Source organism: Cervus canadensis, chromosome 14 (genome assembly GCF_019320065.1).
Source record: "Cervus canadensis isolate Bull #8, Minnesota chromosome 14, ASM1932006v1, whole genome shotgun sequence".
NCBI lineage: Eukaryota > Metazoa > Chordata > Mammalia > Artiodactyla > Cervidae > Cervus > Cervus canadensis.
Window position 1 is genome coordinate 17458762 of NC_057399.1, and position 13898 is coordinate 17472659.

The following is a 13898-nucleotide window of genomic DNA, read 5'->3' on the forward strand; positions in this document are numbered from 1 at the left end:
ACAAATCTGGTTGTCAGCATAGTGAAAACTAGCAGCACTGAGAAAGTAGAAAAAACAAGCCAACAAAAACCCTGCAGAATATCCTGGGAATTAGCTAATACTCAAAGTGAATTTATGGACAAAAATTTTTATGGCATTTTCTACCTTTTACTTTCCAACACTCAACAATGGCTGCTCAAAACTTCTAAGAAACTGAAAGCCAAAGGAATACATGGACCCTTATCCAACACACATCTCATTCCATTCATGCACCCATTCATTAAACTCAAGTTTTTAAAAGCTCTCACCCTGGGCCATTTCTGTACATTACTTCCATGTAACTGAAATATCATCTCCTTCACATTAAGTATTCAAAGAACAGTTCCATGAGAGAGAGATGCAGAAAATACATCTACTTAGGGCCTTTCTACCATGAAGATCACTCAACTCTTGCTTCATAAACTGGATTCCAACTGCCAAGATGAGCAAAGATGCCTTAGGCAGTGGGGATATCTTTCTGACTTGGCATTAAAATCAGGTACGTTTACTGAGAAAACCAGAAACACACCAGTGAACCGTAACACTGACATCAGATGCTTTTATAGAAACTCTTGCTAAAAAGCTAAAATGACAATGGAAGTCATGATTCAGCTCCTTCCTTTTCTATCATGGCAATGGCCATGGGCTAATACCACAACTGAACTTTACCTGTAGTTCAGGATTTTACTTCCCTATTTCTGCTTACAACTGTGAATCATGTGGCACTTAAGGACTTTTTCAACAGGAGCTCCCTAAGACAAAGAATGCATCCTCCCCACGAGTTCTGAAAGCACCAGAAACACTCCGACATTGTTCACTCAGCACACGGTCAATGCTGTATCACACCCTGAAGCAGCAGCAGGAAGGGCAAATGATCATAAAAGAATGAACACTGGAGGAAGAAAACCCAAAATACTCTCACAAGTGCACCCAAAGAGGCATTGTTTTTCCATTTTCAAATTTTAACATATAAGTTCTCTGGCTCAGAAGATACAGCAAGTTTTCACATCTTAGAACCGTGATGGCTTTCCCATTTTGTCTGCTCTCTCTTCTTCTTCTCTTCCCCTTCCCCATCTGCTCCTCTCCTCCCACTCCACCCACATCTCATTTCCTCTCCCACTTCCTGCCGATCTCTTCTGTGGCCTCACCGCAAGTGGTGACAGCCATCTAGCCCCAGTAAATCTGGAGGAGGAAGAGTCCTGTGACCAGTCTCAAGCTGCTCACTCAGATACAAACTCCCAGTCTGAACTTTCTATCAGTATCACCAAGTAAGGAGCCACTAGGAATGTATTAATAAGCCACAGGTCTCTGAGAGAGGAGCCTCCAACTCGGATTTGGAAGAGAAAAGAAAAAGGGGGCGGGGGGCTCAGATATTTATTCTTTAAAATACTATGATTTATCATTTTCTAAAAAAAATCCAAAAGAAAAAAAAAAAAAAAACCCCAAACAGAAATATCTCAATTTTGATTATGGCTGCACAACTCTGGAAATTTACTAAAAATTATTTTTAGTAAATAATTTTTTAGTAAAAAATCACCTAAAATGATTTTTATGATGTGTAAATTACATCTCAATAAATTCTGTGATTTAGGGAATACATGCATGGTTGTAAAAAAGGACTAGTAAAATGAAACTCCATACATTGAATCACTTGCCTACTTACTTTCATCACCATAAAATTACCTTTGCACTTAATCAGTTAAAAGTACTGAAAACACTTTTTCCTACAAGAAAGAGACTAAAACAATACAAGCTTATGATAAGTCCAATAAAGCCTACTGAAAATCAGGCATTTACAAACCACTAGAATATATATTCCTTATATGTTGAACATACGTTTCTCAGAGGGCACTATTAGGGCAATACCTGCCATGGCAATACTTTGGGGCATGACAATAAAAATTTTAGAAATCTAAAAAAAACTTTAGTTTAAAAAAACTATATCACAACTTAAAATTTTTTTTTAATCTCTCTCTTTTTGATAGGGGTAGTAAGGACAGACATGTACAAGGAGCTAGGTTTCTTCTCCAGATATGTGGAAATGCAAAAGTGAGCAAGAGATAATGCCACCCCACACACACACACATATATCTTCCACAGGTGGCACAGTGGTAAAGAATCCGCCTGCCAATGCAAGAGATACAGGGGACGCAGGTCCGAGCCCTGGGTCAGAAAGATCTCCTGGAGTAGGAAATGGCAAACCACTCCAGTATTCTGACCTGGAAAATCCCATGGACAGAGAAGCCTGGAGGGCTAGAGTCCATGGGGTCGCAAAGAGTTGGACATGACTGAGCGCGCACACACACACACACACACACACACACACGTCATGTCCCTCCCCCACACATACACAATTCACACAGAGCATCTTCTAATACAAGAATTTAAACTACAAGGGAAGATTATTGGCAGGAATGGTCAGCACAATTCCTGAGGCAACAAGGAAAGGCTTTGTTTTCTTATTCATTCATTCAATTTATTTATTAAGCACCTACTCTGTGTCGAGCACTGTGGTAGGAACCGAGATTAATCAACAAGACAGTGAATACTCAAGAGGTTTTGTAATTACAATTGCAAGATAGTTTCCACAAAGATGACTACAGGATGCTACACAATTGCTAATCAGAAAAACAGCTTATCAAACCTTAGAGCTCTAGAAGATTCTTTAAGGAAGTGGCCCTAACAACTGAGACTAGGAGAACGGGCAGGAGTCCTGTGAGTAAAAAGCAAGGAGAAACGAAGGCCAAGCGAACAGCTTGGATAAGGTCCCGAAGCATAAAGAAGCATGTCCATCAGGGAACAGAGAGAAGGTGTGGCTGCGGAAGGACGGTGGGGGAGGGGACGAAGCTGGAAACAGAAGGCAAGGCAGGGTTCTGAGGTCCTTCCCGCGCACAGCAAAGACACATACGGAAAACTCCTTCACGTGGAAGAGGTGTTCACAAAAAGGACAACAGAAGTAGGCATGTGGAGTCGTCTGAGTGTGGTGCGGGCATGCTCCACAGAACCACACACCAGTGGGGAGTGAACTCTGCGAGGCAGGAGGAGGCCAGACGGTGAAAAGCTTTGCATGACAGGCAAAGAAGCTGGACTTCACCCTGGGAAGATACTTCTTATTTAAAATTTTTAAGCCACTGAGTGCTATCAGTTCTGCATTTTAGTCAGATGGATCTGGTAATAGTGGCGAAGCTGGATGACAGGGGGTGAACCAGATTAGAGGGAGAGAGCTAATGCAATATTCTAAGGGGAAAGATACTGGGGCCTGAACTCACAACCTCACACACAAGTTTTATCCACTTTGGGGCAATGGGCTCTATCACTGAGTAGAACTCGACCTCCCTGTAACTTCTTCCCACCCAATTTGCCTCTAATTTCTCTTCCACAGTAGTGCACCTCAAAGATTTGAAAATGGCATGATGCGTGTTTTCAATTTTCTCCATTCCAAGTTAAACATCTCAAGGTCACTGTCTCTCAGAGACCCATCCTTCTAGATATTCCTCTGGTTGTGCCCAACTTGCCCATCCAGACTCAAGTGGATCCTAAGCAGATCAAACCCCAGTAAAAGTGTCACTCCATGTCTATTAAGTCAGACTAAAACCCACTGAGCCTTTTTCAACAGTTTACTAACACAAATAAGCTTTAAATTCAACCAAAATCCTTCTAGTCAGTCTTTCCTAAATATTATTCCAAGAAATGTTAGTCCCTGAAGAAATTAGGCATTACTTACACAAAACAAAATTTTAAAACTCACAAGATTTAATTCAACTAACACCAGGCAAACTGCTCATCTGCTCAGTTTCAAATCTCAAAAAGAGGGCAAATATGTATGCAGGCCTTTCCAAACAATTTTGGCTGTGGAACTTTGGCTCTCAGGACACACTCTGGAAACTGTCGCCTGTGTCTTTCTCGTACAGACCATGTGGCCTTGACGTCTTCATTCTCACTCACATGCAGGCAGGGCGTTCTTTACTGGTATGTCCAATAAGTTCTACAGGTCCAGAGCCTTCCAACACAAAACTCTGCAATGCTGGAAATGTTCTAATCTGTATTGTAGTGACTAGCCACATATGGGTGGATATTGAGCACCTGAAACGTGACTACTGTGACTGAGAAACTGAGTTTTTAATGATATTTAACTTTGAAAAGTCAAAGGGAAAGCATCAGTCACTCAAGTCATGTGCACTCTCTGCGACCCCATGGACAGCAGCCCTCCAAGCTCCTCTGTCCAAGGGATTCTCCAGGCAAGAATCCTGGAGTGGACTGCCCTTCTCTTCTCCAAGGGAACTTCCCGACCCAGGGATCAAACCTGGGTCTCTCACATTGTAGATAGATTCCTTACTGTCTGAGCCACAAAGTCACTCATATTTAACCTTAATTTAAATCTAGATAGTCACTTATGGCTATGGCTACTATACTGGACAATGCAGCTCTAACCTAAGGTACCTTAAAGCTTAGGTCCAGTAATAATCCAACTGCTATCTAACAAAAAGTCAAAGAAATGAGTCAGGTTCTCAAATATGCACCAATTTTCTTGGACACATATTGATAAGAGTTGCCACTGCTGCCTTTGGAAGGAGGCCCACATTTGATTAAGTGTGTTCAAAATAATGATTTGAATTATTTTTTTCTTGTTAATATTCACAGATGCAAGGCAAAAAAAGCCTACCGAAAAAAAGTTCTCCCTCTTGAGAACCATCTTTCATTTCCTAAGGGGAAGCAGGTCATGACGCTACCATAAGGATCTCACCAAGTATCCAACTGTCAATCCAAATACACAACCATGCAGAACAAGCCAATTAGTCAACCATGGAACATGGGACAGGATTATGCTCTGATGCCTCACTCAGTGTTGTTAAGAAAAAATGTTTTAAATGAAAGGTTGCCCAATGTAAAAAGTAGAAAACTGGTCCAAATCCGCTAAAGCCCCAATCCAGGTGTGTCAGTCATTTTAGGACATCCTTAGACATAACAGCACTGTCACAACACATCACCAACACTGAGTGCAAAGCAGAATGTCCGGTGAAGGGTGCTGGCGCTGAACCAATGATCTCGGAAGATGGTCTTACAGGTGTCACTGCATACTTCTCAGGGGATCTCTGGTGATTTCAGCCAAGCTCTCCTACATCAAACCGTGTTATCCACAAGCCATTGATTCCTCACAAAGTTAACAAGGAGTAAGACAAGTTAACCTGGTGCCATTATGAGGCGAGAACACTGCCGCCCGTGCATGTAACCACTGCATTTTGTTCATTTCCTCCCTAAGGCGCAATAGGAAAGTGACTGATCACATTTTTCAACTTCTATTTTACAATGATTCTATACATGCAAAATGCAGTCCAGAGTAATTCAGTATCATGTTAAGCTGGGTGCCAAAAAAAAAAAACAGCACTACACATACAACCATTATCTCATAACATAGTGAAAGGTTTTGTTTTTCATCAAATTAAAAGGACCAAATTTATGGAAAGTAGAAATAACGAAACAGAAATTCATGTGTCATTTGATTTGACTGGCATCTTAGCTTACTGGAACTTAAAATGCGTGGTATCGGTACTATACAATTGTAATTACTATATAATTGTGTATTATTTTCTACTATTTAAATGCAAGGTAGATCACCTAAATAAACCTACAGAATTCTGGAGCAAACACAACTACTTGGTGCTACTACTCGTTAGAAAAGCTAACTAGGAAATAAAAAGTTTTGAGTTAAAATTAAACTTGCCCCCAAAAGCATTCAAGTTGGAATGTTCCCTTTCCTTTAGACAAATATAAGAATAAAAGTAAAAAGACTTAAAATTTTTACTTCTAAAAATTCTAATGATCAGAGAGCTTTTTTGTTAAAATGTGTTCAAAATAATGATTTGAATTCTTTTTTCCCCCAAGTTAATATTCACAGATGCAAGGCAAAAAGAGCTGCTCACTCCAATCTGGGCTCCTCTACAGCCTCCAAGAAGCCTGCTTTCTGCTTAAAGAACTCAAGGAATAAAAAACCTTAGCAAAGGAATTGCAGAGGTCTAGAGGAGGAGGGAAACTGGCACTGAATGTCCTAGAAACAAGTTGTAACAACCTGTCGAAAACAAGGTTAAAGATGAATAATGTCATTTCTCCAAATCTAATGATGACCATGGTTTAATAAACGTGAATTAGGAAGACACTGGTCCTAAGGGACCACTTCCTGTTCTTTCACCCTGTCCAGTAAGGTACAAACATACCTTTCAGGTTACTTCAGGCTGTGGATACAAATGGCTTGAAGTCCAAGACACTAAAATGGATCAAATTTGATGCTGCAAAACAATCAACCTGAGCTACTTTTTCTGGATGTCTTAAAATTCCACAAAACCAAGAATGACTTATCTAATTTATTTTCCATGATTTGGAGGGGAAGGAAACTGCCAAAAATTTTGATCCCATTTTCTCCAGCTCAAGGACAAGATGTATGTACAAGAGTATGTATGAGATAGACGAGGGGTATGTCTGAGATAGATATAATTTAAGGGCTCACAAATGTTCCACTTATCAGAAGCGATTTCCTTAACAACTTTTCCAGTTTCAAGTGGCATTTTCCTTCCAGCAAGGCTAATATAAAATATGGCAGGCCTATGAGTGACCTCCTATATTCCATTCTTCAATTGAGAGGTGTCTTCACAAGTCTCTGTGCTTTTTATAAAGTATGGGCATAAACACAGGCTGTGCATCTAGATCTAGACAGCCCACAGGGCCCATCACTGCTCATGTCGGGTTCCTTTACACCCTCTGTGGATGTATGAATGATAAACAATACCTGATGGGTGACTCTTTTTCTACAGTTTAGACCCGGCAGGAGATTTCTATAACAAGAACTATGGATTATTTTATCTTTTATGTGATTGCTAAAATATGGGTCGTGCTGATTATATAGTCAGAGCTAAAGTTTGTAACAAACACATACCACTGGTTCAATAGGACTTCCCTTCAAATCAACACTGGCAATAATAATAATGCTCACTATTTTATGCATAGCACTGTATCTAGAAACAGTTGCTAGCTGTCTCCTGAAATCCTTTCTCTTCCATTAGTGTAAGTTTTAGGTGGGCATACTCAGCTAGGACTACACTTCCAGGTCTCCCTTGCAACTAGCTATGGGCACGTAACTAGGCACTGGCCATTGCAAAGTGAGCACAAATGGGAGCAGCATTCACATCATGTCCTTAAAAAAGAGAAAGCACATGTCCTGTCTCACCCTTCCTGCTGGCTGGGGGAGGATGTGGTGGTGCTAGGCATGATGAACATCAATATAGAAGGAAGTTGACTTTACAATATTGTGGAGTCACCAAATTAGCTACAGGTGCTTCTATGCAAACTGTTACTTGAGAGGAAAACAAACTCGCCCAAATCACTGTTCCTTTAGTCTCTTTAACAGCAGCATGATACCCAGCTAGGTCTTTTCCATGATCACTAGTCCTCATATAGCAACCCTGCAGAACAGGTGTCCCATTTTTCAGATGAGAAAACTTCAATCCAAAAAAAATAAAAGTATTGTGTTCAACATGATCAAAGAAGCCAGTGACTAAGCCCAGATCTGGTCCCAAGTCTGCCTGTCCTTGGGCTCTCAGCACACTCCTTCACGCACAACCTAATTCTCTCAACGACTCTGCTCCTTACTAGGGGAGCAACAGGTTTCTGAAAAATACACACACTACTCTAGGGAAAGAAGACTTTCAACTATCACATAATACATTACCATCTACTGACCTATAATCTATTAGGGGTCTGAGGTTCTCAAATGTCTTAAGAACACCTGTTGGTCACCATGAAACATACTCTATAACCATCTCAAAAATAAACTATTCCATCTTATAATCCAAGGAGGGAAAAGTCCAAAAAGCACAAATGTCTTCTAAGTAAGATCCTTAGCTAGTGCCCGATATTTACTTAATGCTTAATCTAATAGGATAAGATAATACTTACTGGTTTTCCAAAAAATACTCCCTCCGTTCTGAAAGATGGTATTCCCTCTGTTCTGAAAGACGGTCTGTGTGGAGCTAACCATCCACTGCTGGAAGCAGCCCCTGGAGCTGCAGGCCCAGCTCACCTCACAGGAAGACTGCCAGCCAGCCCTTTGGGAAGCATTACCTTGAACTCCTCCCAGTTTTTATCAAGTCCCTCCCTCCTCTCCAAATGCCTTGGGACCCAAAATAAGCTGGAATAAAATTCATTTCCCAGGAAATGTTGAAACAACGACAACTACTGGCCTTCACTCTCCCCAGTGCTTTACATGTTAATACATATAATATACATTGCAAAAGGGGTTCCTCTCAGCATGTATGGGAGTATTACAACTCACAGAGATGAACTCTCCCAGTAAAAAGCCAGCAAGAGGCAGAGTTGGTGCAAATGCCAAATTAGCAGAAACACTGTGCCCTGCTGCCAGGGTGTAACGAGTGGCACACAGTTTTCAATCTACGTTAGAATCTCCCTAAACGTATGTCCCTGGAAAGGGGGCAAGGGGACACAGGAGACAAGCCCATACTTATAGGCATTCTTCAATTTTGCTGAGGGCTCCTAAGGTCTAAGGGTCTTCAAGCTATATCCTGAAATCGCTGATGAAAAAAGAGAGTTCATCCACAGACACTACTTGGAAAAACAAAATTAACTACAGCTAAGCCGCCAGGTATTTAAAACAGCCAGCCTCCCAACAGGGTTGAGAAACTTTTTTTTTCTGATAGTTCTGTGGGTAGGACACAGAGCCCATCCAAAATCACTGCATCTCCTGAGCTCCACAGGTTGAGCACCTTGAAGAGCTGTCACCCTTTTGGATCTCTGCTGGCTGGGGAGAGACAGGTGTTTGCTAAATGGGAAAACTATTTTTGAGAGCTAGAAGAGAATTGCCCTTGAGGCTACCTCACTTGAATTTTCGGCTAGTTCACAGCCCTGAGTTGTTTTAATTTATACTTTTTTCCTCTGTAAGGACATCAGAGAGGAAGATAAGCAATACTCGTTCTTCCAAAGAGCAGCGAGTAAAAGAGGAGGAGGTCTGGCTCCAGGTCCTCTTAGAAGGGAACTCAGAGCTTCTCGGCTATTGCTCAGCTACTATTGCCAGTCAGCCTCAATAGCTGCTTATTATTATGCGCCAAGCTGCACACGGACAATCCCAGGTATTCCTCACAGCAATCCTATGTGCTCCATGCTATTATTAACGTCATCCTATTGATGAGGAAACTGAGGCTTAAAGAGGCAAATCACTTGCTAAAGGTCACCCAGCTTAACTAGGTTATAAACAGGGAGCCCAGCACTGGACTCAGACGTGACCGTCATCATCCCTGGCCATCTCCTGCTTATGGAACTGCCAACAGGAAGCTGATTACAGTTCCTCCTCAGCAAACAAGACCTGAAATGAGACAGAGAACTTCCCATTTACTACTTTGAGATTTGCCTTTTAAAGAAGAAATCTGAGGGCCACAGGATATAAAGAAGTCTTACCCATCCCCTAAAGCCAAAAGAAAGTGGGAGAAAAGAGCAGTTTCAGGTAGGTGAGGACTCAACTCATAGCTTTCTTGAAATTCTGACTGAAGGATCCGGTGAAATTTTTCAGAGTTGTAAGAGATGACTACTCACTTCATGTAAACAGTTGGCAATATCTCTGGGACTCTGGAAGTAGCTGTGAGTGCGGTAAGCACATCACTGAAGTAGAGACGGCTATAATTTTTTAAAGTGTTTTAGTGAAACCTAATAAGAAAATACTTTTCTCTGACGTTATATACGTAGACATACTCCAAGTCTTTGAGCTGTAATTATACAACTTATTTCCCCCCAAAAGTCTTATAGGTAAAACTAAATTTATTCAATAGTTGTCATTCACTACTATATTTTTTTAATTTTAGAAAATGCAGTACACTAGACCTAGACACAAGCGATATTAAGCAGGTACATTAATCAGCACATGGGAGCTAAATTAAAAACAGACTTATTTAGATGTCTGGAAATTTACCTCCTGTTCCTGGGAAACTCCAAAAAATAGCTCCAATCACTGTCCTGTAGCTTACACACTATAGTCTTCAGGACTAGTCTTTATTTTTTTTCTAAATACTTTTAGGAATAAAACCATTTTTTATTTACTTTTAGTTTCATTTACTTTTTAAACAAAAATATTTCACAATGAATTCTAATGCCGCAGCTGCCATCCTGGCAGCAAGACTGTCACACAGAGAGCTGGTGTTAAGAGATCAGATTAAAAGCCTTCAGTCCCAGCACCAAGTGACGCTTGCAGCCATGCAAGAGTGATTTTCCATGCCTCTGAAGAGACAGGAAATAGAATTCATCTTCCTCTAATAACCTGTCTCCTCCCCACCCTCCAGATTACAGTCCATCTGGCCTCAGGATAGAAGCGAGGAATGTGATGCTCAGAGAATGCCCACAAGAGGAAACAAGGTGGGCAGTGTTCAGACACAAAACATCACAGAGGCCTGGAATGGACAGGAACAAACATGTCAGAGGCCCACACACTAAAGGATATACACACACCTTAGGAAACTAAAAAAGGAAAAGCCAATCAGATCCAAAGCAAGTAGAAGAGAAGACATACACAGAATCAGGACTTAGAAAACCGTGACACAGGTCATTCATGACACATGTTAAGGATTTCAACCAAGAAATGTCAAAAGTATTAGGGAAATAAATAGCAGTGAGATTATGACACCTATCCTCCCAGCTTAAAGCAGAAAAGGAGTTGCCAGCATCTCCCTACAGCTTTCCTCTACAGGCTACGACGTCCTGAGCCAATTAATTCCAGTCCAGTCTTGCTCAGCACCACTACCATTACACATTCTGTTCCTACCGGGCTTGCTCACACAAACAACATAACTCACGTGGGAGAACGACCTACTGGCAAATGAGCTAGCTCCACCAACACCCCACGATCTCCTCCCACCTCTGAACATAACCTCACAGATCCCGCAAAAAATGCCACAGGAATAAGTTGTACTGCTAATTATGTGTAGGAGTCTGTGCCTGCGGAAGTCTAAAATCTAACACCACCCCAAGAAAAATTCAGACTTCTCCCTCTGCCTTGGTGAACAACACCTCAGCCTGTCCAGAGCACAACGGGTTACACATTCTTCCCACTGGCTGTCTCCATGAAGCAGAGCTGCTTAAAGAAGAGACACGGGCTGGTCTGGCTCAGGTAAGGGGCAGCCAGGCTTCCTAAAGAAATGCAAATAGGCCCCTTTGGTGCCTTTCCCCACTCCGTGTAATCTGGTCAACAAGCAAATCCTAAGTAGAAATAGGTAAATGGGGATACAGTGGGTGGTGATTTTGTGGTCACAGCTAAAGGATGAGAAAGACAATACATCCTTTGTTGTTTGTGATCTACAAAAGCATTTGAATTCAGGATGTTAATTTAAGTCCACAGTTTGTGAATACCAGAGACCTAAAGGATATCTTCCCACTGAAAGGTCGTCATGGCTGTTGAGATCTAACCCAATAATGATCGAGTAAGAAGTCAGGCAGGGACCCACATACCTCTAACATACATGCATGTTCACACACCGGCTGCATGCTAACCTCAGTGCAAGCCTGCAGGCAGGCAGGCAGGTGAACTGCCCTCCTGAAAAGCAGTGTGACCCAACCGAAGGGTGGGAGGAAAGTGCCTCACTGCCTCCCAGCCCACGGCATCAGCACTGTGGCTGCAAGGCAGACAGCTACTCCATGTATTAGCTTCTTCCTTCTCACAGCTGATCTTACCTGAGCAAATGAAGAATTCAGTAGTCCAGAAGCAAAAATTCCTTCTCCAGCGGGTGCACCCAAACTTTGTAACTAATAAAAGCAAGCAAGCAAGCAGAGGGGGGGCAAAAAAGCCACCAGGAAGCCACAATGCAATAGAAATGCACCTCCTCATCCCGCCCTGAGCACACCTGTGGGCAGCGTGCACACGTCCACCAGCAGGAGTGGAAGCAAGCAAGGTGAGCTGCACGCTGGGGCATGGTGAGCGTGAAGGCCCTGGTACTGAGAAGTGAGTCCCGAGTCCATCCTTTGTGTCTTTTCCCAAAGGCACCCACTATGTAAAGAGCTCATCAGGTAATAAGAAGTAACTTGAAAAGCTGCTGGCCAAAAGTTACATTAGCTTGTTTACTATGAAAAACCTTTGTTTCATATAGCTTCTGCCAATCCTTAATGCTCAGTGACAAAAGTGTAGAACCAGCTATTGTCCTCTGGGCAATTTTTCAATCTGCCTTATTAGATGCCATTATGACAAAATCATAATTCTAAGCAACACTACGTAGTCCAACGACAGCAAAGTATTTTAACAACTGAATTTTGCTTAGCACATTAGAAAATACTCCATTATATAAAAACAACTATATTCCAATGGATGTTAATAAGGTGTGGAAGTTGGAGTGCGAACACTGTATCTTAGAAATATGCAATGCAAACACCAAGAGACAGACAAGGCCAAAGAATCAGTTTTATCTGCAAAAACACTAAAACGGTACCTTCCAGCCCAATGCTTGAAACCACCTGCCTTACCTCTTGGGACAGGAAAGGAATGACTTGTGCACAGATAGCGTTCAGCCTCTTGACAATCTCTGCCTGCAAAAAAAAAAAAAAAGAAAGAAAAAAAAAAAAGGAAAGCAATAAAGAGAACAGTCAGCTGGTTACAAATTCCCAAAATATTAGCAGGATGATATTAAAACACACTTTATATTCTAGTAGTCATATTTCCTAAGGAAGAGGCAAACTACCATCAGCAAGCCCATTAGGAGGAGGCAGGGACAACAGTGCCACGTTAATACCACAATTTATTAACCAGCACTCATCTTAAAAAGTCAATCTTCAAGCAGCAGGACGACATAAAAAGGAATTTAATTTTCACGATTGGAATCTGTTTTCAAAAGCGTTTAACAGGACCCTTATTCATTCTATGTGGTTCTTTATAAAACCTTGATTGGAGTTTAGATGGTAAAGATACATCCTTCCCTACACCCCAACTTTTCTCAATAACTCACTAGACTTCTACATTTGTGGCCTTTGCTTTAAACATCGGCACTGGGATTTCATGATCACGTCTCCAACCTTCCAAAAGAACAGCACCCAACCCACCCACATGACCTAATTAATTCAGATCCTTAGTTATACACTGCTGGAAAATGCCATGTTTTCCTCAACCATTAAAACTTCCAAACGTGCCCCATCAGGGTTTTCAGTATGCAAAAAAGCAACTGTTTATATATGGAGGCTAACCTCGGCAACATTAATTATCACTGTACTGAGCTGCAAAAGTTCCAATAATGTCAGATAATAGTTTATTCTCTATTAATTTTGTAAGTGTTCAAATTTTAGACAAATAGCATGCTACAGTAAGTTAAAAATAAAAAAGAAATACCAATACATTTTCTATAAAAAGCTACCTAGAGCTTCACTGATCTTCACCTTAATTTATATTAGCAGACGGCTCCTTGTATAGTTTAGTGACATGTAGATACAGGGTTTTTATACACATATATACAAAAATTTTTTCCAGTTTTATTGAGATATAATTGACATACAATACTCTATAAGGTTAAGGTGTACAGCATAATGATCTGACTTACATAAACTGTGAAAAGATGACTGCAATTAAGTTCACTTAACATCTATCAAAATAGCTTATTTTTAAATAACGGAGTAGGGAAAAGGAGAGGCAAGAACTGATGGGAAACAGAAAACAAAAAGCAATTACTATCCCCAAGACATTCTTAACATAAATTCCATCCACAGCCAGTTCCTCATTTTATAAGAGGACAAAAATTCTCCTTTTCTTGCTAAGTCATAACCAGAATGACAGCGACACTCTACTTGTGCAATCTAGGTTTCCTTCTTTTCTCAGCAACCCTTCTCACTCTGTGGCTTTGCGACCTTTTAAATAC

At 41.1% G+C, this 13898-nt stretch overlaps 1 protein-coding gene across 9 annotated transcripts in view; it reads right to left on the reverse strand.

Annotated features, from left to right (window-relative positions):
* The window catches only part of TLE4 (TLE family member 4, transcriptional corepressor), a 152610-nt gene that overhangs the window by 100791 nt on the left and 37921 nt on the right, over nt 1-13898 (reverse strand). For all 9 annotated transcript variants that reach the window (XM_043486462.1, XM_043486461.1, XM_043486458.1 and 6 more), the window contains one exon: nt 12520-12582. In XM_043486462.1, the coding sequence (XP_043342397.1) occupies nt 12520-12582 (63 nt within the window). The remainder of the gene's footprint in view (nt 1-12519; nt 12583-13898) is intronic.